The sequence below is a fragment of the Mustela putorius genome, unplaced genomic scaffold (genome assembly GCF_011764305.1).
Source record: "Mustela putorius furo isolate JIRA1106 unplaced genomic scaffold, ASM1176430v1.1 tig00000827_pilon_pilon_pilon, whole genome shotgun sequence".
NCBI lineage: Eukaryota > Metazoa > Chordata > Mammalia > Carnivora > Mustelidae > Mustela > Mustela putorius.
This window is the reverse complement of record NW_025421489.1, coordinates 6327661-6352407: the sequence shown is the minus strand read 5'-3', so window position 1 is coordinate 6352407 and position 24747 is coordinate 6327661. Positions and strand designations below refer to the sequence as shown.

Sequence of the window (24747 nt, the reverse complement as noted above, 5' to 3'; positions counted from 1 at the left end):
CTTTTTGATATTATTTTTGTTTATTGTTGATTGCCTTATATGTTGTTATTGTTGTTGCAGACTGTTTCTAGCTGAGGATCAGCCTGAGGTGTAATCTTAATGTCTTTTCAGGTCTTTTCTGAGCCATTTCCTAGTCATGTGCCCTCACTATCTATTTTAACTCCATACATGCAGTTGTTTTTGAATGTCCTAGTCTTTACTGTCTAGCTCCCAAAAGAGGAAAAAGAGAAAAATGAAGTGGAAGAGGGTGAAAAGAGCCCTGACTCTCTAAATCTCTTGGAAATTACTTCAGCCAGAGGGGGAAGGGTTTGCAACAATGGAGGAAGGTACAAGAAACCAATGGCTACATCTTTGTGCCTCTGTGATGAGAAGCACCAATTAGTGGTCAGAACACAGATCCCTGATCTCTGGAGGACAGGGTGCTTTTTGCCTGCCCTGGTTCCTGTATGCTATTTCAGGAACACGTGTGCAGCTGCCTGCCACATAACTGAGGGGTGGACGATGGGTAGCCACTATTGTGTTAAGAGCTGAAATTGAAATTAACCGTAATTTGCAATCCAAGCCTTTCTCCTGAAAGTTGCAAGGCTTTGATAAGAGTCCAGAGTGCCAAGATAGTTGTCAGACACATTCTGCCAGTATACTTATTGTCTACAAAGGGAGACAGATCCCTGATATTTATACTCTTCCTTCTTCCCCAAATCCTCTCTTTTTATATAATGAATTACTGTTTAAACTGTATTTTCTTTCAACAATAAATTTTAGTTATGTAAGGGAAAGCTTTAGGATATTGATCTTTATTAGATTTGGAGAAGAATTACCAAACACCTACCATGGGTCTCAAGCAGATAATAAACAAACAATAACAACAAAAATTTAAAGGGTGGAGAGGAATAATAGGGAAGTCATGTTTCTTTGCTTTATCTGGAATTCTGTTACTACACATTGACCACACATTCTGGGAGGGAGTCATGTTTGCTTTTTATTAGCAAAAAATCTAAAATAAGAGAAATAAATCAGTGCTTATTAAATGAGGTTCAATAGACAAAAATAATATTTAAAACAAAGATGCAAATTAGTAATGAAAATATTAGGAATCTAGGGGTACCTGGGTGGCTCAGTGGGTTAAAGCCTCTGCCTTCAGCTCAGGTCTTGATCCCAGGATGCTGGGATCAAGCCCTGCATCAGGCTCTCTGCTCAGCAGGGAGCAGGGAGCCTGCTTCCTCCTCTCTCTATGCCTGCCTCTCTGCCTACTTGTGATCTCTGTCTGTCAAATAAATAATAAATTTAAAAATCTTTAAAAAAAACGATTAGGAATCTACTGCTGTAGAGCTTTTATGAATATTAAGCAAATTTTCTAATGGTTCAAAATAATCAGTCATAGTGTGCACATAAACAGTTACCTGCTACATATAATTTAAGATCTTTAAATACCTGAGTAGTCATCAAAGATTGCAGAATTTTAGAACAAGAGAAGACTTTAGAGATTAGCTTTATTTGGTTGACTGACTTTGGGTTGGTAATTATTACTTTAGAAATTTAATTTCTTTTTCCTGATTCTGTGAAAATGGGTGTTACAGTGGAAAACATCTCAGTAAAAGTCAGACCAAATGATATTGGTTTGTGGCATAGTGGAATATTTTGATATTCTGTGTGTTCTCTTGAGATGGTGATAAAACTATCTGAGGGTCATTTAGCGTCCATCTGTTACTCTTTTAAAGAGAATTTCAGTTTAAAAAAGATTTTGAAAATTAGCTTTTGAACTCATGCACAGACTTTTGAAAATGCACAGACTTTCTAGCCCATCAAAAGAAGCATTAAACTGCAATATAAAATTTCCAGAAGAAGATGAGAGAGGAACTTTCAAACAGTAATCAATTTTTCCATAGGTAAAAGTGGCAGTGGTTTAATGAGAAAAATCAAAGTTAAATTTATTATATAGTTAATTAGAGTTTTAGATTCTCCACAGTACTTTTAGAATAAAGGCTATTAATTTTGTTTATTGCACTATAAATTAAAACACAACTATAAATGTATTTTTAATCATGAATAGCATGGATTTTACATTGCCCAAATAAAGAGCATCAGACTTCTAAAACTGGTGTCATGGAAAGGAAGAGATGTACAGAAAGTAAAAGAAAAAGTTCTAATGGTATTTTATTGAAACTATAAACACCTCCTCTAATGAAAATGCAAACCTGAAAGCACACACATGAACGTTGTGACAGCTGTGCTGTTCTTTCAGCTTCTACAGATGACAGCGCAGCCGAGAAGAAAGGGGGCACCCTTCATGCTGGCCTCATTGTTGGAATTCTCATCCTGGTCCTCATTATAGTCGCAGCCATTCTCGTGACCGTCTATATGTATCACCATCCAACGTCAGCAGCCAGCATTTTCTTTATTGAGGTAAGTGTCGGGCATGACACATGAAATCCAAGCTGGTGGATGAACTCCACGTATTTGCTAACACCACCTGTATTTAATATGCAGCACCTGACTTCTGCATTTTGCAGTCGCAAGCAGACGGGTTTCACACATGCGTGCACACACAAGCATATTGATAGATTGCTTTCATGTGATAAGTTCACTTATCTCAGGAGCTTTTAAAGAAATAAGCTAAGCTATCTTGCCTTTCGCAGTTCTGAAGAAAAATAGAAACCATAATGTTTTTGTCCTGTTAGACCAGCTGTTCACCTGATCGTAGAAAGAAATTCAGCAGGTACTGGAGGCTGCAGGACTTGGCTTGGATGTTTTTTTGAGTATTGAGTATTGGCTGGATTCATAATACAATATGGTGGACGTGCTGTCAACCATTTAGGAAAAATAGAGCTTTCACTACAAAATAACAATAACATGTAACAGGTATAACAAAAAGATAAGGGTATGTGCCATCACCATTTTGTGTAATGTGTGTATATTTATATGTTTATATATGAATGTGCCTGCACATGTGGGCACACCCGCACACTCAGCTACAGAGAGAGCACTGTGCTGAAGTGGTGTTCTCTTTTCATGTACAAAATGCAGATTTAGTGCTAGTTCCCAAGAACAATCAGGGAGGAAGACCAGGGGCTGTGCTAAAGGATCTAAAGCCAAGCCTTGATGTCCAAAAGGCCTGAAATTAGGATGCTGGGAGGGCACTGGATAAAGTTCATGTCCCATTCTATGCCCCGGTCAGTTGGAATTCCTGGGACATCATGTGTGCAGCTTTCATTCCAACATCTTAATAGGGCTACTGCTCTTCCAACCCCAAAGAAATAGTAAAGCAATAGAGGAAATCTTCCCCCCCGCCTTAGATTTTCAAAACTATAAATCTGAAATCTTTTCCAACTCATTGGGTGACATACAGAAAGGTGGATTTGAATTTTGTTCACTTGTTGAATGAGAAATCATCATGAATTTTAAACTACAGAATTACCTTTGTTCCTTTTAAGAGGGAGAGATGAGAGCTAATCAGTTAAATAATTGCTCAAAAGTCCTATATGGTTCTCAGATGTCTGTAGACTAAAATGCAGTCTCCTTAGGTTGGCATTCAAGGCCTTGGGGTCTAGATCTTGTCCATCATTTTGATCTTTATCCCATACATCTTCCACCACATTTCCCTTTTTACTTTTCTCTATACATGCTCCAAATTTTCCATGCCATCAAGACTTTGTTTATTCTGTTTCCTCCACCAACAAAGACCTCTCTTGCCATCCCAGTTCTTGATTCAGGATCTGAACACCTTCGATGCCATGTGTCCCCTAAGCTTCCCTGAACCATCTCTGTCTGGAAGCTGGACATGATCTCTCTTCCTCCTCTGAAATTCTATCCATTATAATTCATCCATGTCTTTCTATGGCATTTACGTTTCTGTTTCACATTAGAATTAACTATAAACCTGATTCATCCCCCTCCTACTGACTTAAAAGTCCCTTAATATTTGGATTAAACAATAAAGCTTCCTTTAAATAAGAGGTACTCTATCAATATTTTCTGGGAAAAAAAAAATCCTTTGAGATTTTGAGCTTCCATTAAAATTTCACATAGGTATTCTGGAAATGGCATCCTCATTTAAAATCAAAATAATTGTGAAATTATCAAGCATTTCATTTAGTTGGAAAGCTGTTTTTTAGGTTTTGCCAAGTTGCTTCCTTTCATGGAAGAAAGTAGGAAAGTTTCCTGGGTCATGAATGCATTCCTCAAACAGTTGACAAGTGACAAGCTACAAGGCTTCGGTGACTAAGCAGACATCAAGCTGCTGCTATAACCCCTTACTTATTGAAGCCTTTAATGCACCATGCAGTCTATTTTCTGACACTGTAAAAATGAAGACACTGTGAAATATCTGATGGTGATGGAATCGGCCATTTGCACGGTGCAGAGGACCCAGTTCACATAGGTACATAGCAATCCCTGTGGAAATACAAAGTGAGACTGAAGAATAGTGAAAGTTTTTTTTTATTTTTGTGTTTGTTTCTTGTTTTTTGTGGGTTTAGGGGTGTTTTTTTTTTTGGCATTCATCTTAGAGATAGTTTTGTTCTGTGCCGCCATTACACAAAGGAAGAGACTGGTCTCAGAGGGGTGGAATGGTTTCTCCAAGGTCAAAGAGCCACAGTTGGAGAAAGATTTCTCTTATCTTTCTACACTCAAGTAAACAGAATCTTTCTGCAGGTTCCTGAGCTTTTCTTCCCTTTGCCTTTTTCCTTCCCATTGGGTCGACAGCCAATTTCTACATAAACCACTTCCTCCTTGAAACCCTGCTTGCTATCCCCATGTAGCTCACTGTAGCTGGTCAGCAGGTGATTTTTTGAAGATGATAATCTTAGCTTTACTATTATTAAAGCTGACCCATGTTGACAAATTCAAAACACAGACCCGTCATGACTTCACAGTAACTGACATACTAGACCCAGGAATTTGAAGGTTTTGAATTACTAATTAAATTAGAGTCATTGGTGCATAAAAAGATTGAATTTACCAATATTATGTAAATTGCTTTTCATGTGCCTCATTATACTGCTGTCTGCTTTTTAAATGAAATTGATGTGCTTTCTCCCATTATGAAAACAATACCTGCTCGTTATAGAAAATTTGCAGAAATGTAAAGAAGAAAAAGTAGAGTCAGCTTTATAGGGTCAACATATGGAAACAATCACTATCACTATTTTAATTTATTTTTTACTGGAATTTTTGTATGCAGAATTTGGTGTTTGCCCAGTTAGTTAACTGTGATTTCCCCAAAATGTAAACTGTTATTTTTTTTAAATAACATTTTTTCATTTGTAAACATTTTGATGGTGTATAATATTCCATTCAGTATTTAGTCAGTAGCCTTTATTGATTGTCTCTTATGCTGTCAGGTGGTATTCAGAAAGTACTAACATTTCCTAGAAGTAGAAAAGAGCCTTACTTGACTATATATTAGGTTCCTATTGCTGCTGTAACAAATTACCACAAATCCAGGAGCTTAAAACAATACATACTTATTATCTTAACAGGTTGAGAGGTCAGAAGTCCAGATTTAGTCTCACTGGTGTAATTAGTCTCACTGGAGGTCAGAAGTGTAGAATTAGTCAAGGTGTTAGCAAGCCTGGTTCCTTCTAGAGATTTCAGAAGATGTTTACTGTTTTCAGCTGCTAGAGTTTGCATGCACTTCTTGACTCCTGGCCCTTCTAATCATCCCCAACTCTGCTTCTGCATCATATCAACTGAAACTCTAAATCCCTTTGCCTCCTTCTTGCAAGACCCCCTTGCAAGGGCTCATTTGGACAATCCACAATAATCTCCCCATCTCAAACTCCTTAATTTAATCCCATCTACAAAGTTCCTTTTCCTGTAGAAGGTAGCATTGGCAGATTTTAGCTATTCGGACACACATATCTTTGGAAGGTTATCCTTCTGCCAGCCACAAACTGCATCAAGTGTGAGATGCATTACCCTCTACCCATTACTGGGACAGGCCCTTGACCGTAATACACATTGCATTTTTGTGATATTAAAATGTTAACCCAGTGTGTATCTTGTGTGTTTTTCATAATGAAATTCAGATGGCATTGAATGCTTATAGGTCTTAGTTCCTGTGCTACACAGTGTATATACTGTGATGAGATGTAATGGCTTTGCCCTTGAATGAATAGGCCAGAGTTTATGCAACCAATCTCATATTATGGAGCACTGGGGTTCTTCCTTATTCTTGTTGTTGTTATTTTTGCCATTATAGTTAGCCCTGTTATGACTGTAATGACGGTAATAGTGAACATTAAGGAATTCACCTAGTGGAAGTGATTTATATTACTACCTCATTTAATCCTCACAAAGACCATAGGGTAAATAAAGGTTATCTTTTTATTTCATATCATAGATGATGAAACTGAGACACAACATTTAAGTAACTTGCTCAACATCATGAATTTAGCCTAGTGGTGGAGTCAGAATTTGAGCCCTGGCTCTCCAGAGACCATATCTTCAAGCACTGGGCCATGCTGCCTCTTTGTGTGTAGAGGGCTTTCCTCAGGTGCTGTGTAAAAACATAGAAGGATATAGATTATGTCCTCAGAATAGATTCTTAAAAGTAAAATCAAAAGAAGGCAATAAGCCATTTAATGGCACTGAAATATCGCCAAAGATCATTGTCTGGATTTGTAACCAACTTGTGTAGCTCTTGTTGCTCTTGTCTCCTTTTAGTGAAGGGAATGACAGTGGCTGTTATCTGTGTTTTGTTCTCACAGAAAATATATACCAGTTATTTATGGACACAAACCCTCTCCCTCATACAAAGTACCTAAATGGGCTTTATCCTTTTTTTTTTAAGATTTTATTTATTTATTGAGAGAGAGAGAGAGAGCGAGCATGAGGAGAGGGGCAGAAGGAGAAGAGAAAAAGCAGACTCCTCGCTAAGCAGGGAGCCTGACATGGAGCTCCATCCCAGGACCCTGGAATCATGACCTGAGCCAAGGGCAGATGCTTAACAGATGGAGACACCCAGGTGTCCCTGGGCTTTAGTTTTTAAACGTCATATTTAATAGGGGAAAAATGGGATAAAATGGGAATTAAAATCTAGAAATACATCCTTAAATGGAATACTAAGTGAATGTGACAAAAGGCAATAAAATAACTAAAATGAAGGGAAAACTAGACGAAAGTCAAGAAGTCCTTGTGATAAAGCAGGTCAGCACCTTGTATATTGTGCAATTAAACAATTAAATTGTTCATATCCTCTGTCGTCATATACGGAGTCATATGTAACTTTCTTTCTCCTAAGACATTCAGTGTTTACTCAGTCTGGCAGACTAGTCTATTTTTCCTGAACTTATCTTCTATTCCTCCATCATCCTCTTCACATTTTATGCTGAATATTTTCTTTAACTTTTTACTAGATGACTTCCATTTTGTGTTTACCTGACTTTTCTCACTAATTTTCAAAAAGACACCTGATTTTGACCAAAACCCATCATATTACACAAGAATGACTAATGTACTTTAAAATCTTTTTTTAAAATTAAGTTTATTATCTTGAAACAAAATAGCAGAGAACAAATATTCAAATAATCGCATGCACCTTAATTTTTAACAGATTTTAATAAAACTACTGTCTCTTTGGAAGAATTAAATATGCCTTAGATTCTACATTAGTGTTTGCTGAACATTTCGAGGCATAGATTCTGTGATTTATAATAAATTTCATTGTTGCATGAATATGGGTTACAGAGATAAATGTTTACACTGTTACTTAAACATATCACAATTTAAGATTTTGAACTAAGATGCATAAAATAAATCTAGCTGAAGGTCAAGAAAATAATATTCTACAGTAGAAATCACATGAAAAAGAATCCCCACGAAAGAATTCTGTGTGGACTATAAACAAATTGCTTTGGAATTTATGTTGAATACTGCCCTTGATTTTTCTTAGTCTTTTAAACAATGGCTAATATTTATGTCCAGATTTGATTGTTTTCTATTAATAAAAATGAAGATAAATGAATAAGACCCTAATGATAAAATCTATCTTGGAAAGTAGATTCTATGAGTAAAATATTAAAGTTTTTTTTTTTTGTAAAGCAAAACTAAGAATACTACATCATGCTGATGATGCTGTAAAATACTACTGAACACACCCTCATGGAGAAAGCAATCTGAACAAAGGGCTCATTTAAAGATGATAGGGAAGAAAGCAAAAATTATAGGCACAATGCCTCTCACGAGGACACTAAGATAATGCAGAGCAATGAGGCTTACCTTTATATAGAATATAATTCTTATCCTGAGGATTAGAGAAAAGAAGGGTATAGAGCTGAGCTGTCAGTGTGGTAGCCACTAGCCCTAAGTGGCAATTGAGCACTTGAAATGTGTCTGGGGTGCTTGGGTGGCTCAGTGGGTTAAAGCCTCTGCCTTCGACTCAGGTCATGATCCCAGGGTCCTGGGATCAAGCCCCACATCAGGCTCTCTGCTCAGCAGAGAGCCTGCCTCCCCCTCTCTCTGTACCTGCCTCTCTGCCTACTTGCGATTTTTGTCTGTCAAATAAATAAATAAAATCTTTAAAAAAAAAAAGAAATGTGACTCGTTTGAACTGGGGTACATATAAAATACTCACCAGATTTGAAGTTTATGAGAAAAGAATGTATAGGAGCTCATTAATAATTTCTATATTAAATACATGTTAAAATGAAAATATCTTGGGGATATTGGGTTAACTAAAATATATTATTAAAATTGACTTGGGGGGTGGTCCAAGATAGCAGCACAGAAGTATCCTGAACTCATCTCCTCCCATGGACACCCTGAACCTGTAGAACAATTCTCTATGAAAAAGACCTGGAAAACTGTGAACAGCTCCTTCACAACAAATTATAAAAGCACCATATGGAGACAGGTAGACAAGGAAAAGCCATGCTTACCAAAAGCCCTACCCCCAACATGGCGACTTACAGTCAGGAGAGATCTCACAAATCCAGAACTTCTTTAGGAGCTAGGGGTCTGTGCCCCGTATCAGGCACCCTAACCCTTGAGATCTGCATCATAAAGATGAATTCCTAAAACATCTGTCTTTGAAAACCAATAGGGCTGCCATCCAGGAGACCTAAAAGTCTATAGGGAACTAACATACTGATCTTAAAAGGCTCACACACAGACCTGTACCCCTGGGGATAAAAATATATGTTTATAAAAAATAAAAAATTAAAAAAAAAAAAGGCTCACACACAGACTGATCACTGCAGGGCCCACAATAGCAGCAGCAGTTTGAAAAGCACCTAAACTATATGTAAAAGAGATTCATTTTCCCATCTGAAAGCATTGAAGGTGTTTTTGGGACTCCCTCCAGAAATGGTAGTGCTGGTAAGCACCATTTTTGCACCCTCTCAATACCTTATTGGTGCCGGTAGGGGCACACAGTCCCTGCACTGCCTCACTCCCCTTCCAAAGCAGCAGGCATGCCCCAGCCCCTCCCACTGCCTTGCTAAAGCCAGTGGGCTTCCCCAAGCCCTACACTTTCTTGCTGCCCCACTAAAGCCAGTAGATATGCCTGACACTTGCACTCTCCCACAAAGCCTCAATAAATGACTGGAAAAATCATGAGTAAGTGAAGTTTAAACAACATCTGCTGAAAAACCAAAGGGGCAGTGGCGAAATTTAAAAAAAAAAAAAAATTGAGACAAATGAAAATGGAAGTACAACACACTAAAATCTAAAATCTATGGGATGCAGCAAAGCAGTTCTAAGAGGGAATTCTAAGTTCATAGTAAAACAAGCCTAACTCAAAAAAAAAAAAAGAAAAAGAAAAAATCTCAAATAAACAATGTACCTTTACACCTAAAGGAAATAGAAAAAGAAAAACCAACAGAGCCTAAAGTTAGTAGAATGGAAGAAATAACAATAGCGCAAATATGAAGTAGAGACTAAAATGACAGAAGAAAGGATCAATAAGCTGGTACTTTGAAAAGATAAATAGATTTGACAAACCTTTAGCTAGACTTACCAAGAGAGCTCAAGTAAATCAGAAATAAAAGAAGAGAAGTTACAACTGATACCACAGAAATAAAAGGGATGATAAGACACTACTGTGAACAATTATACACCAGCTTAGAAGCATGGATAAATTCCTAGAAGCATACAATCCTCAAATACTGAATCATGAAGAATTACACAATCTGAATAGACTAATTACTAGTTAAGAAGATTGAATCAGCAACCAAAAATCTTACTACAAACCAAATTTCAGGTTAAGACAATTTCACTGGTAAATTCTACTAAATATTTTAAGAAGACTTAATACATATCCTTCTTAAACTCTTGCAAAAAATTAAAGAGGGAATGCTTCCAAACTCATTTACAAAGCTAGGATTACTGTGATACCAGAAGCAGACAAAGACACCACAGAAAAGGAAAATCCTGGGCCAATACTCCAGTGAATATTGATGCAAAAAATCCTCAACAACATATTAGCAAACCAAATTCAACAATACATTAAAGCAATCATACACCATGATGAGGTAGAATTTGTTCCAGAGATATAACGATGGTTCAGCATTTGCAAATCAATCAACATTATACACCACATTAAACAAAATGAGGGAAAAAATCATACCATCTCAAGAGATGCAGGAAAAAGTATTTGACCAAATCCAACATCTGTTTATGATAAAAACTCTCCAAAAAATGGCTATAAAGGGAACATACTTCAACATAATAAAGGCCATATATGACAATCCCGTAGTTAACATCACATTCAACATGGAAAGCTGAAAGCTTTTCATCTAAGACCAGGAATAAGAGAAGGATGCCCATTCTTGCCACATTTATCCAATATAGTATCAAAAATCCTAGCCAGAGCAATTAGACAAGAAAAAGAAATAAGAGGCATACATATTGGAAAGGAAGAAGTAAAATGGTCACCAGTTGTGGATGACATGATCTTATACATAGAAAACCCTAAAGATTCCACCAAAAAACTGTTATAATAAACAAATTCAGTAAAGTTGTAGGATAATCTATACACAAATATATGTTGTGCTTGTGTTCACTAACTGCGAACTCTCAGAAAAGGAAATTAAGAAGACAATTCCATTTACAATTGCATTAAAAGTAATAAAATTCCTAAGAAAAAAATTAACCAATGAGATGAAATACCTGTATGCTAATGATTATAAGATACTGACGAAAAAAATTAAAGACACAAATAAATGGATAAATACTATGCACTCATGGATTAAGAGAATAAATTATAGTAAAAAGTCCATATCACTCAAAACAATCTAGAGATTCAATGCAATCCCTATTCAATGTCAATTCTCCAGCATTTTTTACAGAAATAAAACAAACAATCCTAAAATTCTTATGGAATAGCAAAAGATCCTAAATAGTGAAAACAATCTTGAAAGAGAAGAGCAAAGCTGAAGGAATCATGTTCCTGGCTTGAAATAATGATATTATATAGCTATAGCAATCAAACTATTGATATAAAAACAGACACCAATGGAATAGAATAGCGAGCCCAGAAAAGTTAAACTCATGCATATGTAGTCAATTAGTTTACATCAAAAGAGGCAAAATACACAATAGTGAAAGGACAGTCTCTTCAGTAAATGGTATCGAGAAAACTGGACACCCACATACAAAAGAATGAAACTAGACTGCTATCTTATGATACACAAAAAATTAACTCAAAAATATCGACTTGAATATAAGACCTAAAACCAAAGAATGTCTAGAAGACAGGTGGTAAGCTCCTTGACATCAGTTGTGGTGATGACTTTTTCAAACTGACCCCAAAAACAAAGGCAATAAAAGCAAAAATAAACAAGTGAAACTACAACAAACTAAAAAGAAGAAGCACACCAAAGGAAGCCATCAACAAAATGAAAAGACAACCTATTGTGAGTGGGAAAAAATATTTACAGATCATATATCCACTAAGGGGTTAATATCCAAAATATATAAAGAGCTCATATACTTCAGTAGCAAAACAAAAACAAATAGTCTGATTAATAGTGAATAGGCATTTTCCCAGAGAAACCATGTAGATAACCAAGAGGCCCAGGAAAAGATGCTCATCGTCACTAATTAGGGAACAATTAGATATCACCTCATACTTGTCAGAATGGCTATTATCAAAAAGACAAGAAATAACAGTTATTGGCCAGGATGTAGAAAAAACAGGACACTTGTATGCTGTTGCTGGGAATGTAAATTGGTGCAGCCACTGTGCAAAATAGTACGGAGTTTTTTCAAAAAAATTTTCCTCAAAAAATTAAATTGAAATACCATATTATTTAGAAATTCTGCTTCTGGGTATTTATCCAAAGAAAATGAAAATACTCATTTGAAATGATACACACATCCCTACATTCACTGCAGCATCATTTCTAATAACCAAGAAATGGAAATAAGTTAACATAAGAGTCCACTGATGAGTGAATAGATAAGGAGGAATTATGTGTGTGGGTATGTATGTATATACACATATACATATATATGCACAATAGAATACTACTCAACTATAAAAATTAAAATCTTGCCATTTGTGATAACATGGTTGGACCTTGGGGTATTAGGCTAAGTGACATAGATCAGACAGAGAAAGACAAATTTCCATATGATTTCACTTATATGTAGAATTTAAAAAACAAATGAACAAACAAAACTCATAGATACAGAGAACAGAAAGATAGTTGCCAGAGGGGAGGGAAGTTGAGATGTGGATAAAATGGGTGAAGGGGGTCAAGAGATACAAACTTCCAGTTGGAAAATAAATAAGTCATAGGGATATAATGTACAGCAGGGTGAGTATAGTCTGTAATATTGTCATGTATATTTGAAAATTGCCAGAAGAGTAAATCTTAAAAGTTATTATCACAAGAGTTAAGATTTTGTAACTTTGTATGGTTTCAGACAGTAACTAGACTTACTATGATCATTTAACAATAAACACAAATATTGAATCATTATATAATACACTTCAAGCTAATACGTTATTTGTCATTTATACCTCAACTAAAATTAATTTCACTTAGTTTTACTTTTTAACGTGGCTACAGATAGTTCTAACATTATGTAAGTGGCAAACAGTTTTTCTATTGGACAATGCTGGCTTTAGAGAAAACCTTGAAGAAAGAAGAGCAGATTGGAAAGTCTGATTCTCTCCACATTTTTTGAAAATAAAAAAACCAAGTAATCTTTAGCACCAGGGAGAGGAAATTGGAAGCTTGAGGAGGGAAATGCTGACAAAGCAATTTGGTAAGTTGTCCATTCATTCATTCATTCAAATTCATTGATCTATTATGTGCCAAGTACCCAAGTTACAGAGAAAAACAAAAAGGACAAGAGACAATCTTTGCCCTCATGAGCTTACATTCTACTGGCTAGAGAAAGATTATAAACATATTTTAATCAAGGTGTGGCTTTCAAATTGAATGTTGAGTTTTACAAAAGAGGCAACCCTCTACCTTTGCCCCCCCTCATGCTCACCTGTTCTCTCTCTCTCTTTTTCTCTAAAAAATGAAATCTTGCGGGCACCTGGGTGGCTCAGTGGGTTAAGCTTCGGCCTTCAGCTCAGGTCATGATCTCAGGGTCCTGGGATCGAGACTTGCATCTGACTCTCTGCTCAACGGGGAGCCTGCTTCGCCCCTCTCTCTCTGCCTGCCTCTCTGCCTACTTGCAATCTCTCTGTCTGTCAAATAAATAAATAAAATCTTTTTTTAAAAAAATGAAATCTTGTTTTAAAAAAATTATTTGACCCAACTTGCCACCAAAGTTAACATTCTGAGGGATGATTCTTATCTCTTCACCCCAGTCGCATAGCTCTCAATACTATAAAATCCATATTAATCAAAACCACCCCAAATCATCCGTTCCTGGAACCTAAGTGGAAAGTGTCCTTTCTACACCTTTATTACAGTCAGGCTCAGTGTAGAAATAGAAACCCAGGAGAGTGAAATAGTGTCCTGGGGTCACTTGAAGTCTAGTTTCAGAGCTGAGACTTGAACTCAGGACTCCCTGTCCTGGGCTGAGGGCTGTGCCGCCTACAGCAGCAGTATAACAATGGTCTTTTAAGCAGGCTTGCCACTGAAGGGATTCCCCATTCCAACAAATATTTGTGCATAACAAGGACCAGTGGAGAATATGATTAAAGGAAGACAGGCAGCTGTGGCCCTCAACTTTTCCTGGCAATCGATAGTGCCTCCAGGAAAGAAGCCAGAGGACAGGAGCCAGGCAAGGATTCAAAGGCCGCTGCTGGGGAAGAAAAAAGTGTTTACTCAGAGTTTGGCATCTTGCTTTGCAGCTGCTAGATGCATAACCCTTGGGCATTGGGAAGACACGATCCGTTGGATAATCTATATAATAAATAGATGGTTTCATAGACTCACGAGTCTTTTTTTAATCTGGAAGTCACATGTTTTTTATAATGAAGTTTTACCTACAAGGTATTCCTTAATCTTAATCGGTCTTAAAGGAAACTAAAAAATGTTGAAAGAAAAAAAAAAAAAAGTGAAGATGGCTTTCACTTTTGATGAGTAGCTGGGAGGGAAGAAAGATGAAGGAAAACTTGAGATGGTTTGATGCTCTCATTAAAAAGCCACCTTATTAAATGACATATTTCCAGAAAAAAAAAATAGCAAAATATAGGGGAGAATCAGTGAAAGTTGTTTGCTTTTTTTTTTTTTTTCAAGATTTATTTATGTTAGAGTACCATGAGTGGGAGGGGCAGAAGGAGCAGGAGAGAGAATCTCAAGTAGACTCCATGCTGAGCAAGGAGCCTGAAGTGGGGCTCGATCTTAAGACGCTGAGATCATGACCTGAGCTGAACCCAGCAGTCAGACGCTTAACTGACTGTGCCACCCAGACGCCGCTGAAACTAGTTTGCTTTAAAATAAAAAAAGAAAAGAAAAGAAAAATTAGGCAGTGTTAGTAGTCTGTGGTTTTCTTTTCTCACTTTCTGTTCTGAAACACTGAAATTTTCTTCCTGTGCCTCACTGAATGTTTTTGAGATATCCGTTCAAATTCATGGGGATTCCCTTGTATAACTAGTCACCAAAATAAAGATTTTTTTAATAGCTGCCTGTCTATAATTTAATCTTCTGGGTAACATTTTAATTTAAATTCCTAAAGCTAAAATAGCATTTCTAATTTAGTGAAATATTTTCTTCCCTTCACTGGGAAGAATTATTAAAAAAAAAAAAAAACCCTGAATAAAATGTTTTCTACTGCCCTGAATTCTCTGCTCAAATTCCTTCTTAATTACCATCCCCTAAGTTATTTCAAATGGTGCAGAAGGCCATGAAATAAATGATATATGTGTATATATTTATTTTTACATATAACATCTCCACAGGGAAGCTCTTAATATTTGAAAGTATGAAATTAATAAATAAAACCTGCAGAGCTGAAATTCAGATGGGCAGCTATAAACCTAAATTATGTCATTGTGGGTACATGATATATGTATTAGGTAATCTAGTCCTCTCCTATTAACTCTTTAAAAGATTACTTACAGTACCAACTGTTGAGTAATTACTTCCTGGTGACTTTGGTAACTGTTCTTTGTTAAAATAAATGCTTAAATCTTTTCAAATTCTAGAGGCTGAAAATAGAAATTTTAAATTTAGCAATAATTATTGCTTCACAATAATAATGAATTTATTCAAATATAAGATTTCCCCCACCAATTCTACATAGTATTTTTTTTCTGAATAAAATACAAAATTAAATTACGTAAGTTGATTATTGTAACATGCTTTAGTATATAAATAATACAGGAATGATTTGTGATTGTAAGAAAATTAAAATTTTAAATTTGAGTTAGGACATTAAAAATATTTAGAATCTAGGGAATACAAACGTAAAGAAATGTATTTATTTTAAATAATAGAAATAATCATGTTCTTTGTTATTCTATTAGAAGTGATTAGCCAAAGGTAATTATAATTTGCAAATGAGTTAGATTATTTTGCTCTAACAAACTTTCTTAACATAAATGAAATAATTTTTAATTTAAAATTAAAAGAACTTTCCCTACATCCCATAATAAGAGAATATAGAGTCAGAATAATTCTGTTTCTACCTTCTCTACTCTCAGTTAATTACAATATTTATATGTTAATGAGAAAGCCAATCATCTGTTTAAAAAAAACACAGTTTTTAGTGAACACTGACTCTGTGCCAAGTATTATCCTTGGCACAAACTTTGAAAGAGAAATGATATTTGTTTTATTCAAAGGAGAAAACTTTTTCTTCTATAACAAAAATAAATTTGTGATAATTATTCAAATCTCCATGCAACATAAAATACTAGGGTTTTAGTTAGGGCTAATATCCTAATTGTGTGACAGAGTTTTTTGTTTTATATTTAAATTTAAGTCACATATCGTTTTTTCCCTTGTTTTTCAAGTTTTCCTTGCTGTTGACCTTGAAATATCTGTGATTCATTAGCTTGTAATTGGACTTGAATCTTGAATATGTACAAGTTTAAAATGGAGACTGATGAAGCATGAGGTTAAGTAAAGAACAATGAATTATAATGAAAAGGAGTCTCAAAATTTATCATTTATAGTAGGTGGCTGTCGATCTAAAAAGGCATGTTGTATGAAAAGCAGGCTGACTTCTCACCAAACATGGTAGACTTCATTCTGCACCTTATACTTGTAGAGGATCATGGTCAGCGTAAAATGTGTTCAGAGGAGATGGAAGGATAATATTAAGGACGTGAAATTCATGCCAGGAATGAATGAAGGAAAGAGATGTTCTAGCTGAGAAAGTAGAGAAAGAAAAGCATTCCAGCTCGCCACCAGTATTAATAAGCTGTTCTGTAAATGACATATCTGACTTATTCTTAGTGGTTCTGGAGAATGGATATGGAGATAGTTAGGGAGAATCTATGAAGATAGAAGTATAGACCCAATATAAACACCTTTTAATAATCGCAGGTACTCAAAAATGTACTCAAAGGCTCCTGAGTGATGAGCTGTTCACCACCACATATATTTAAGCATTCAAGAAGGTCCTTTGTTGAGGACTTACTAGAGGTGATCCAAGTATTTGAATAAGTGGTTAAGCTAGAATGAATTTAAAATTCATTCTGTCCTTGTAAGTGAGAGATGTTCTGGCTTCCTCCCACCCCCCAAAATTGCATACATTTCAGTACAAAAATAGCAAAGTAAACTAAAAGGTGTGATGGTGGATACTTACAGTTTTTGAAGACATCTCATTTTTTGAGTAACCCAAAATAAAAAAGTAAGATACATACCCACACAACAACACCAAAGTTCTTCTGTTCAGGGAATGTAACTCTTTAGGAAGTAATACTTGTGGGGGGAACCCATTAACTTTTCATCTTTTAAGGGAGTTCATAGTATTGAGTGATGCCTTGGATTTGATGTTCCTGTCACTACAGGACAAGCAATTCATAGGTTTGTCTTTAAAAGTCTGCATAAAAACAAAGGAATTTGTCAGAAAAGTAACAGCTTTTGTGAAGTGCTTTAAACAACTCTTTCCCAGTAAGGGGTTACTTGAAACAGAAGAAAGTAACAAAGAGCCAGAGATCCAAAGTGCTATTCTTTGCTTTCTCTGATAGTCCTCTTTGCAAACACATTTCTTAAATTTTACCAAGAAGAGAAGTTGACAGTTAAATATGTATGCTTTCTTTAAATAGGTAGGAAAAGCAAAGCATACTTGACATTTTCTACTTATAAATCAATCTTTTTGTGTTTTTCTATCTCCCTCTTTTTCTAACTTTCTCTGCAGACTAAGATTATTCTGAGAGCTTTTGGTATAATGTGTAAGCTCCCAGCCACTCAAAATCACTTCTGTTGTTCCTTCCCTTCCCTCTCACATTCTGCCAAGCAGCCTAAGGAAGTTTTTCAATATTCACATTCAAAAAAGTTTCTGAAATTTAAACTGGCATTTTTCACATTCCTATTTTATTTGAATCTGTGATCATTTGTATCTTTATATTATAATCACTGCTGATGGACAAAATGCTTTTTTCTTCTCACCCATTCTTTTAGCTAGAGCAAACACAGACTTCAAATTGAAAGCCCCATGTTTCCATAAAGAACGAAGTTGAGTCAAATTCCAGACAGGTGCAGATTTGTTTCCCTGACATAGAGCAGAGTATAAATCCATACTCTGGATCAGGAGAAGCTAGGAGGAGACTAAGCAGCTACTTAGTTAGCTCTTCTCCACCATGTATCTCCACTTAAGGAAATATATCATGATCTCCTATTGATCTCCAAATAATAAAGAGATACATAAATCTCTGCCTTGCCTCACTGCCTTTACAAACCTACAATATTTATATATTCATTCATTTATTCATCTCAACCCATAGTACAATTGTTTATGTTTTATCTTCTTTTTCAATGAAAATAGGTATAATACTAAAAATTCTCAGTAATATTTTCACTCAAATCAATTTGGTAACAGATTTTTATAGCAATAAATGATGCAATTTAATAGTAAATGCAAAAAGACTCCTTTAGATCTCAAAAGTCAGTACTAATGGAACTTTCCAGGAAATTATAATGGTGGTAGAAGCATAAATTTTTTTCTTTTAAAATATCCAGATAAAAACAGAACAAACTGGATATCAAAACCAAAAACCTGTGGACAGCATTTACACTAGAAAATAACAAACCACCAATATCCACAGATCTGAATGTTGTCAGAACATTGCCTATGTGAGAGAAGGCAAAAGGTGAGAAAACAAGTTGCCCAGCACACCTGGATATATATTAGACATTGACTGGAAAATACAGCAAGTGAATTATAAGGACAGTAGCAGAAAACAGGAAGGGCATGGGCCAACTTCAGCTGCAGGTGAGTACAAGTGACATGCATAAGAGTTTCTAAAGAGGCTAGAGTCCAAGGAACTCTCAGCACTGACTTCCAGGGTCATCTTCCATGATTGTGCCCACACTAGGAGAAAACTCTGGGAGTGGAATCAAAATAGAGTAGGATAAGGACAACAGACATTAAAAAATAATAATAATAATAATAATAAAGAGGTTCACATAAAAGTTGGAGAAGGAAATTATCAGGAAATTTCAGAAAGCAAACCCCATCCCATGTTTTTAACACCATTGAAGAGAAACAGAAGAGGGAACTCTGAAACTGTAAGTGTTACTTGAACCGGCCCACTTTCTAAAAGGTTAGGAAACTAAATTCACATAAAAATGAGCAAAAACAGATTTTGGAGGTAGAAATTGAGTGAAAAAATGCTATAATTTAAAAAGAACAAAGAGCAGAATAATATTCTTACAAACAATGAAAACACATCAAAAAGACATGCTGTAGAAATCTAATAAAAATTCTAAAGTACTATTTCAAAACGAGGTAGAAAGCATTAAGAAAATAATGCAAAACGGAAAAGAACAACCCAAGTTGGTGCTAAAGAAACTTGGAAAAACTATGGTGAGCACCAAACTATCATTTTGGGAAAAACACTAGAATAACATGAAGAGCAAACACACACAATTCTTACTGACTAAGGATAAGTGAAAGGTTAAAAGAGAAATCTTTTTTAGTTGAAAAGAATTAAAGAAGGAGATAAAAAAAAAATTGAGAATGTCAATGGAGACAAAGAGTCTGTAAAACATCAAAAAGTGTTTATTTTGGGGTCCTAGGGGTTGCAATCCAGAAGACAGAATTGACCTAAATCAAAAGTGTGCTCCAAATTGAATTGCAAGACAGTGCGGGCTTATAAAAGCAAAAACTGCAAGGTTACATAACTTGTTTTGAAAGAATTATGATTGGTGCTGGCAGAATTTAAACTGATTATCTAATACAGGATTGGCCATTTAGCTAACAAGTGTTACATTATCCCTATTTCAGTCCAAAGTAGAAGGATGTGTTCCAGAAGGTGGTCAGTTTGCAATTGACAAAAGTCAAAAGTTCATGATGTTCCAGGAATTGCAAACAAGAGATGTACGTAGGCCCTACTTCCTCAGTATCTTTTCAACTCTATGAGTGATCTCTTATCAATGCTTACTTCATTTTGGATCTTCTTTCACAAGAGATAATGACAAATATTGAAGATTTGCAAAGAAGATCCAACATGTGAATAATAGGAATCCCTAAGGAAGAAAATCAAAGCAGTCAATCAATCAGTACCACAAACTATAATTTTTTACAAACTTCTTGAATTTTAAAAAAGTCCAAGTGTTGAAAGAACTCACTAGGTACCTGAGATGACTGACCAAAAAACCACCACTACTAAGATTTATTCTAGTAAAATCAGTGAATTTTTTTTTAAAAGAATGAAAATCCTTTGTGCCCTTCGACAAATAGAACATCTGATTTATAAAGGAATATTAATTAGATCATCATCAACTTTGTGTGTGAGAGGAAAATGGGATAAAAATATTAAAGCAGGACTGTGTAGACCAAGGCTTTATAATCAATAAAACCAACTGTCAAGTATAAAGGGCACTATAAACTATTACCAACATGCAAGAACTCTGGCAATATTGTTTTTATGAGCCCTTCCTGAGAAAGCTAGGGAATTTTAGGTAAACATAATGACCACAGATATATCAAACAAGACCTGGTAAACTGAGTTCAGCCTTCAGGCACCACTCAGAATACATCTAGAGACTTCCCGCATTGACTGGTCCTTGTGCATTTGAAGGTGGCCATCGCTATAACACACTTCATTGTTTCAACTGGCTTCATGTGTCAACAAACATCTTGGAAATCTTCACAAAATGTATTTTTCTGCATGTCATTGCATTTATATTTGTTAAATGCAATTGCTACTATACCAGTAATATAATGTTGTATCAATTATACCTCAGTTAAAAAGTAAATGCAATTGTTAGTTTTTGTATGCACATTATAATTTATGTTATATGTATATGTTATATAATAATGTGCATAATTATATGTGCACACTTAAGTTCCCCTTTATTGAGTGTTAAAATATAATAATGTTAAAAGTAATAATATTAGATATAATTTATTATTTCTTTAGATCTGGCATATATTGTACTAAGTGTCTTATATTTGTTAATCTCTGAATCTCATATAAACCATTAAAATGAGGTGAGTATGTATAGTGTAGACAGCTAACTATTCACCATAATTCATGTTCCCAAATGGTAAGTAATTACACAATTTAAAATTAATTTTCATATTCTGTCTTATATTAGAGTATGGCTATGACCAACAAAAAGTGGTTTGTGCCATTTTTAAGTCAAAGCTTTTATTAATTTTACACATTATTCCTCCTGTTTCATCGCTGGATACACATAATCTCTAGGGAATTGAGAAGTAAAATGTGTGGATGGATTGCCTGTCTATAAGAACAATTGTCTTGGATTATTATGTGAGCAAGAAAATGACTTCAAATTAGTAAGCCATTTAATAAAAAAAAATTAAAAGAAGGAGTATTAATAGAGAAAATAATTAAATTTAAAATCTTTATATTTTATATAATATATGTGTGTGTGTATATATATACACATACTTTATATATATTGTGTAGTATATGCTTGTAGTTATATTATTATATAATATATAATAATTATATTATATAAAATATAAAAACATGTAAGAAGTTCATTAGAACAATGAAAAATCTGGGAAAATCACTGAGCTGGGTGTGTTCTGACAAATAATAAAATTGCATTAGAATTTGCTTAGAACACAAAGGAGCTAGATGGATTAAAAACCATTGAGGGTGTTGAATAAACCCAAATCAAAGGAAAACTGAGATCATAAAACCACTGAGGTTGTTGAACAAATCCAAAAGAAATGAAATTGTTAGGGGAGAAACCATATTGACAGAAAGTTATATAAGAAAAAAAAAAAAAGAAAGATATTCTTTATCAAAAAATTACAGGAGCATGGAAGGGAAAAGGCAAAATAAAATATATTTTAAAAACTAAACAATTATTATTTTTTGGATTTAAAGTTTTATTAACCAGCTGCAAAATGTGTTTAATAGAATACATTTGGATATTTGGAAAATTTAGTATGTATCTATTCCTTCTCTCCTCCCTTCCTTTCTTCCTCCCTCCTTCCTTCCCTCCCTCCCTTTTTTCAAAGCAAGAGTGCACAAGTGGGGTAGGGATGGTTAGAGGGAGAGGAAGAGAATCTTTTTTTTTTTTTTTAAGATTTTATTTATTTATCTGACAGAAAGAGAGAGATCACAAGTAGGCAGAGAGGCAGGCAGAGAGAGAGGGGAAAGCAGGCTCCCCGCTGAGCAGAGAGCCCGATGCGGGACTTGATCCCAGGACCCTGAGATCATGACCTGAGCCGAAGACAGAGTCCTAATCCACTGAGCCACCCAGGCACCCCAAGGAAGAGACTCTGAAGCAAGCTCCATGCTCAGCACAGAGCCCAACTCAGGGCTCGGTCTCATAACCATGAAGTTATGACCTAAGCTGAAATCAAGAGTCGGACACTTCACTGACTGAGCCACCCAGGTGCCTCACTATATTTCTGTTTTTCAAATGAAATGATTTCTGGTATTTCAGTGGAACAGATCAGTAACCAGAGATTGAGATTTAAAGTTCTATTAACTCTGGTTAATAGGTAGAACTGACCAATCAGTTCTTTCAGGGGACTGACTATAACACAAAATCAGATTTTTCTCATTGTATTGTTTTATTTTACTTCTTGGGGGAACTTTAATAACGATGTGGGAGCTCCAGGGGACAGTATATTTGTCTTATTTATTGTTTTTGTCCTGAAGGAGAAACACAATGCTTAGTAAATATTTGCTGAATAGTCTCATCTAAAATAATCCAAGTGGAACTTCAATAAACAGATCATGAAATGATAGAAAGTTGAAAGTAGCAGGAAACTTAAGGAAAAATCAAATGTACAAAAGTCAAGTTCACAATTATTTGCAATCATACATCTCACCTAAAGAGAAATTAAACTCCATTTTCCTGGAAAACACACTTTTAGGCTTTGAAAATATGAGCAGATTTTTAAATTGCAACTTTGATGTTATAAGATTTGACAAATTCAGACATTTTTAGTGCAAATCTTATTGGAATATTATAGTTTAGTCATTCATAATATGTTTTAAAGGCATAAAATAACATCATTGATTTAAAAAATTGTCCTTTTTAAAAAGTATTGACACATATTTACCAGGGGTTAAGACAGAGTAGAAGCTGTATGCTCAGACTAAGCAGAGAACCTGTGTTAGGTGGCTTTCTCATTTTATACATGAGGACATGGATAACAAGAGATGAGAAGTGATTTGCTTAAGACTTTGGTGTTTATGGTAATGGAACAAAGGTGAAGTAGCAAGAGTATAGTACAAAGGGAGCAGACCTTCTATAAATTCCAGGTTTTAACTTAGTCACTTTGTGAATTTTAGTCAACTCCACAACCCCTCAACTCCTAACCCAACCAGGAATTGAAACCATATTTGGTGACTCCCAGATATCTTTCATCAGCATTATGCTACAAGCACTATTTTAAAAAATAGTCATTAGTCACTGTACATTAATAATTATACTGGAGTTTTAAAAATAAAGGAAAGAAAAAATTAAATAGTCATTTGTTTCAGCCAAAAGTTGTATGAGTACCATTTATTTCTGTCCCCTACTCTTGTATTTATTGGAAGGCTCATTATTTCACACACCTGCCTTCTTTTCTTATGCAAATATTGGTGGGTTACCCAAATAAAGAGAAAGAGAACAAATCTCCTAAATAATTCACAAACCATATTATCCCAACTCCTGGATATAATATCAGTTATGCAATAACTGTATATACTGTTCTATAGGTTCTAAATCATATATCTCAGATATCTTTTGTTATTTCTAACTTTTAAGATACTGTATGGATTGGAGTTCCTTCTAGGATTATAACCTGATTCATTTAATATCAATAGAATGGTTAGCAGTGTTTACACAGGATGAATGTCTTGCTCTCTCAACCAAATTTTTGTGGAAATTACTTGAATCTTAGTAAAGGACAGTGAACATTGCTGGAGGCCCTAAGTAAAGGATTAAACACTGATATTAGTCAGTTATAACATTGTTTATAGACATCATTATGAAGACATCTACAATACCTTTATAATTCATCTTCTAGAGCACACATTCCTTAACTTTTATTTTTCTGCCATACTAATGCTCTGTTGTTCCCTTTCTCAGGATCGTAAGTATTTTTTAACTTCAATTTCTGAATTGGTTTGACAAGTGATAGTACGTACCCAAAATTCCAATATAAATAGGTCAAGCTTCTCAAATTTAAAAAAGATACCTCATTATGGATCTCTGGTTTTCAATGTGGTACCTTAAATAGGTAAAAAGTATGCTATCTGCCCTTTAAATTTTATCTAAAACTTTTAATTTCATTTAAACAATTTGAAATGAAAAATGAAAGTGAAAAAAAAAAGGAAAACAATTTTTTTTTTCATTTAAAAATTGGTGCAAGTCATGAAATACCAGCAAAACATTATGGTTCTATTGTTGCCCTGGTTTGATTGAAAAGCATTACTCTAAATTGTCAAATGAATGGCATCCATTCTTGGGTCATTCTTTTGGGTTGTTGCCTAATCTTGTGATTAAATGCAGATTAAAGTACATGCCCCTTTAGGGCAGAAAACAGCTCACTATTTACCAAACCTAAAGTCACCATTAATTAGAACTTAATTTACTTGCTTTCCTTTCACTTCGCTCAGAAACACAGTGATGCTCCAGAAACAAGTAACTTTATGGGAGCAACCCCTTGAGGAACACAGCCAGGCTTATTGTTGTTCAGAGTGGCACTAACTCACATTCCACTTTTATTAGAACATTTATGACCAGA

The 24747-nt window shown here is 35.0% G+C and overlaps 1 protein-coding gene across 1 annotated transcript in view; it reads left to right on the top strand.

Moving 5' to 3' along the window:
* Positions 1-24747, top strand: part of PLXDC2 (plexin domain containing 2) — a 469330-nt gene that overhangs the window by 419937 nt on the left and 24646 nt on the right. The window contains exon 14 of the mRNA XM_004757588.3: positions 2243-2403. Within this exon, the coding sequence (XP_004757645.1) occupies positions 2243-2403 (161 nt within the window). The remainder of the gene's footprint in view (positions 1-2242; positions 2404-24747) is intronic.